The sequence below is a fragment of the Panthera uncia genome, chromosome A2 (assembly GCF_023721935.1).
Source record: "Panthera uncia isolate 11264 chromosome A2, Puncia_PCG_1.0, whole genome shotgun sequence".
NCBI lineage: Eukaryota > Metazoa > Chordata > Mammalia > Carnivora > Felidae > Panthera > Panthera uncia.
In genome coordinates, this window is record NC_064816.1 from 57,976,782 (window position 1) to 57,978,069 (window position 1,288).

The 1,288-nt window shown below is 68.2% G+C and overlaps 1 protein-coding gene across 3 annotated transcripts in view; it reads right to left on the minus strand.

The window, feature by feature from the left end:
• Positions 1-405, minus strand: part of URGCP (upregulator of cell proliferation) — a 27,301-nt gene extending 26,896 nt beyond the window's left edge. For 2 of the 3 annotated variants that reach the window (XM_049641147.1, XM_049641146.1), the window contains exon 1: positions 135-405. In XM_049641147.1, coding sequence (XP_049497104.1) covers positions 135-148 — 14 coding nt within the window. In that variant the 5' untranslated portion in view covers positions 149-405. The remainder of the gene's footprint in view (positions 1-134) is intronic. The other variant, XM_049641148.1, reaches the window with a different exon arrangement.
• Positions 406-1,288: the final 883 nt, after the last annotated feature.

The following is a 1,288-nucleotide window of genomic DNA, read 5'->3' on the forward strand; positions in this document are numbered from 1 at the left end:
CGACGGGCGGGGGTCCGGGCTGGGGGCTGCGGGCCAGGGGCAGTGAAGGCGGCCCGCGCCCGCACCTGCACCCGGACGCCCCCACCCCGCGGCCCGCAGCCCCCTCCCCGGCGCGGCCTGAGCGCCTCACTCACCCGGGCGACGCCATCAGCGCGGCGAGGTCTCGGCGCTGCCGCCGCCTCCGCTTCCTCCGCGCCGAGCGCCTCCGCCGGGGAGGGGCCTCGCGCCGGCCACGGCCGCCCGCCCGGGCCGCTCCGGACGGCAGGGGTGCGGGGAGGGGGCCCGGGCCGCTCGGGGACGGGTCCGGGGTGGTGGTGGGGCGCTCGGGAAGGGAGCCCAGGGCGCTCGGGGAGGGGGTCCCGGGCGATGGGGGGCGCTCGGGGAGCGGTCCCGGGGCGGCGGGGAGGGGGCCCGGGGTGGTGGTGGGGCGCTCGGGAGGGAGCCCAGGGCGGCGGGGAGGGGGCCCGGGGTGGTGGTGGGGAGGGAGCCCAGGGCGCTTGGGGAGGGGGTCCGGGGCGATGGGGGGCGCTCGGGGAGCGGTCCCGGGGCGGCGGGGGCGATCCGGGAGGAGGCGCGGGGCAGCAGAGGGAGGCGCTCGGGGAGGGGGCCCGGGACAGTGGATCGGGGCGCTTGGGAAGGAACGCAGGGGGTCGTTGGAAGGGCGCCTGGGAGCGGTGTGGTTCGCCGAGCTTTTGGAGGTGTTGGGAGAGAGCCCAGTATCGTCTCCCAGCGGCCTTGGGCGGGGGTGGGGGCGACACAGCACCGGCTTGGACCCGGAGCAGGGGGCGACCGCGGCGGCCCACCTGCCCGGGTGCCCGCGGGACAGGACTCTCAGACGGGTGCCTAGGTCGCCAAACCAACCGAACACCTGTCCCGGGGCCATGAAGCTGCAGCGGGACTGGGTGAAGTGGACACCTCCCTGCGATCTGAGTTTAGTTTCTGTAAGGAAAGCGTTTCTTTAGCCCAGGAGAGCAAGGCGTTGTTACTACTATTAAACAAGTGGTAACTTTGCTATTTCTTACTTGATTAAGTGCTGTCTTGCATGAGTTGCTGGCCTCTCTGAGCCAGTTATCCCGTGTAAAATGTGTATAAAAGTACACTGTTCATCTCTAAGGACCGTGGACACTTTTATTATTCTTTACGTTGTGTTATTAAGCGATAATGAGTCTGGGGTTCCCACAGTGCGTTTCACAGGCACCATCTGTGAGTGCTTGGGCCTCAGTTGCTGTTTCAGCAAAATGAGTTTTCAAAAATAAATGAGCTCTTGTAAGTGAAAACACCTGACAAA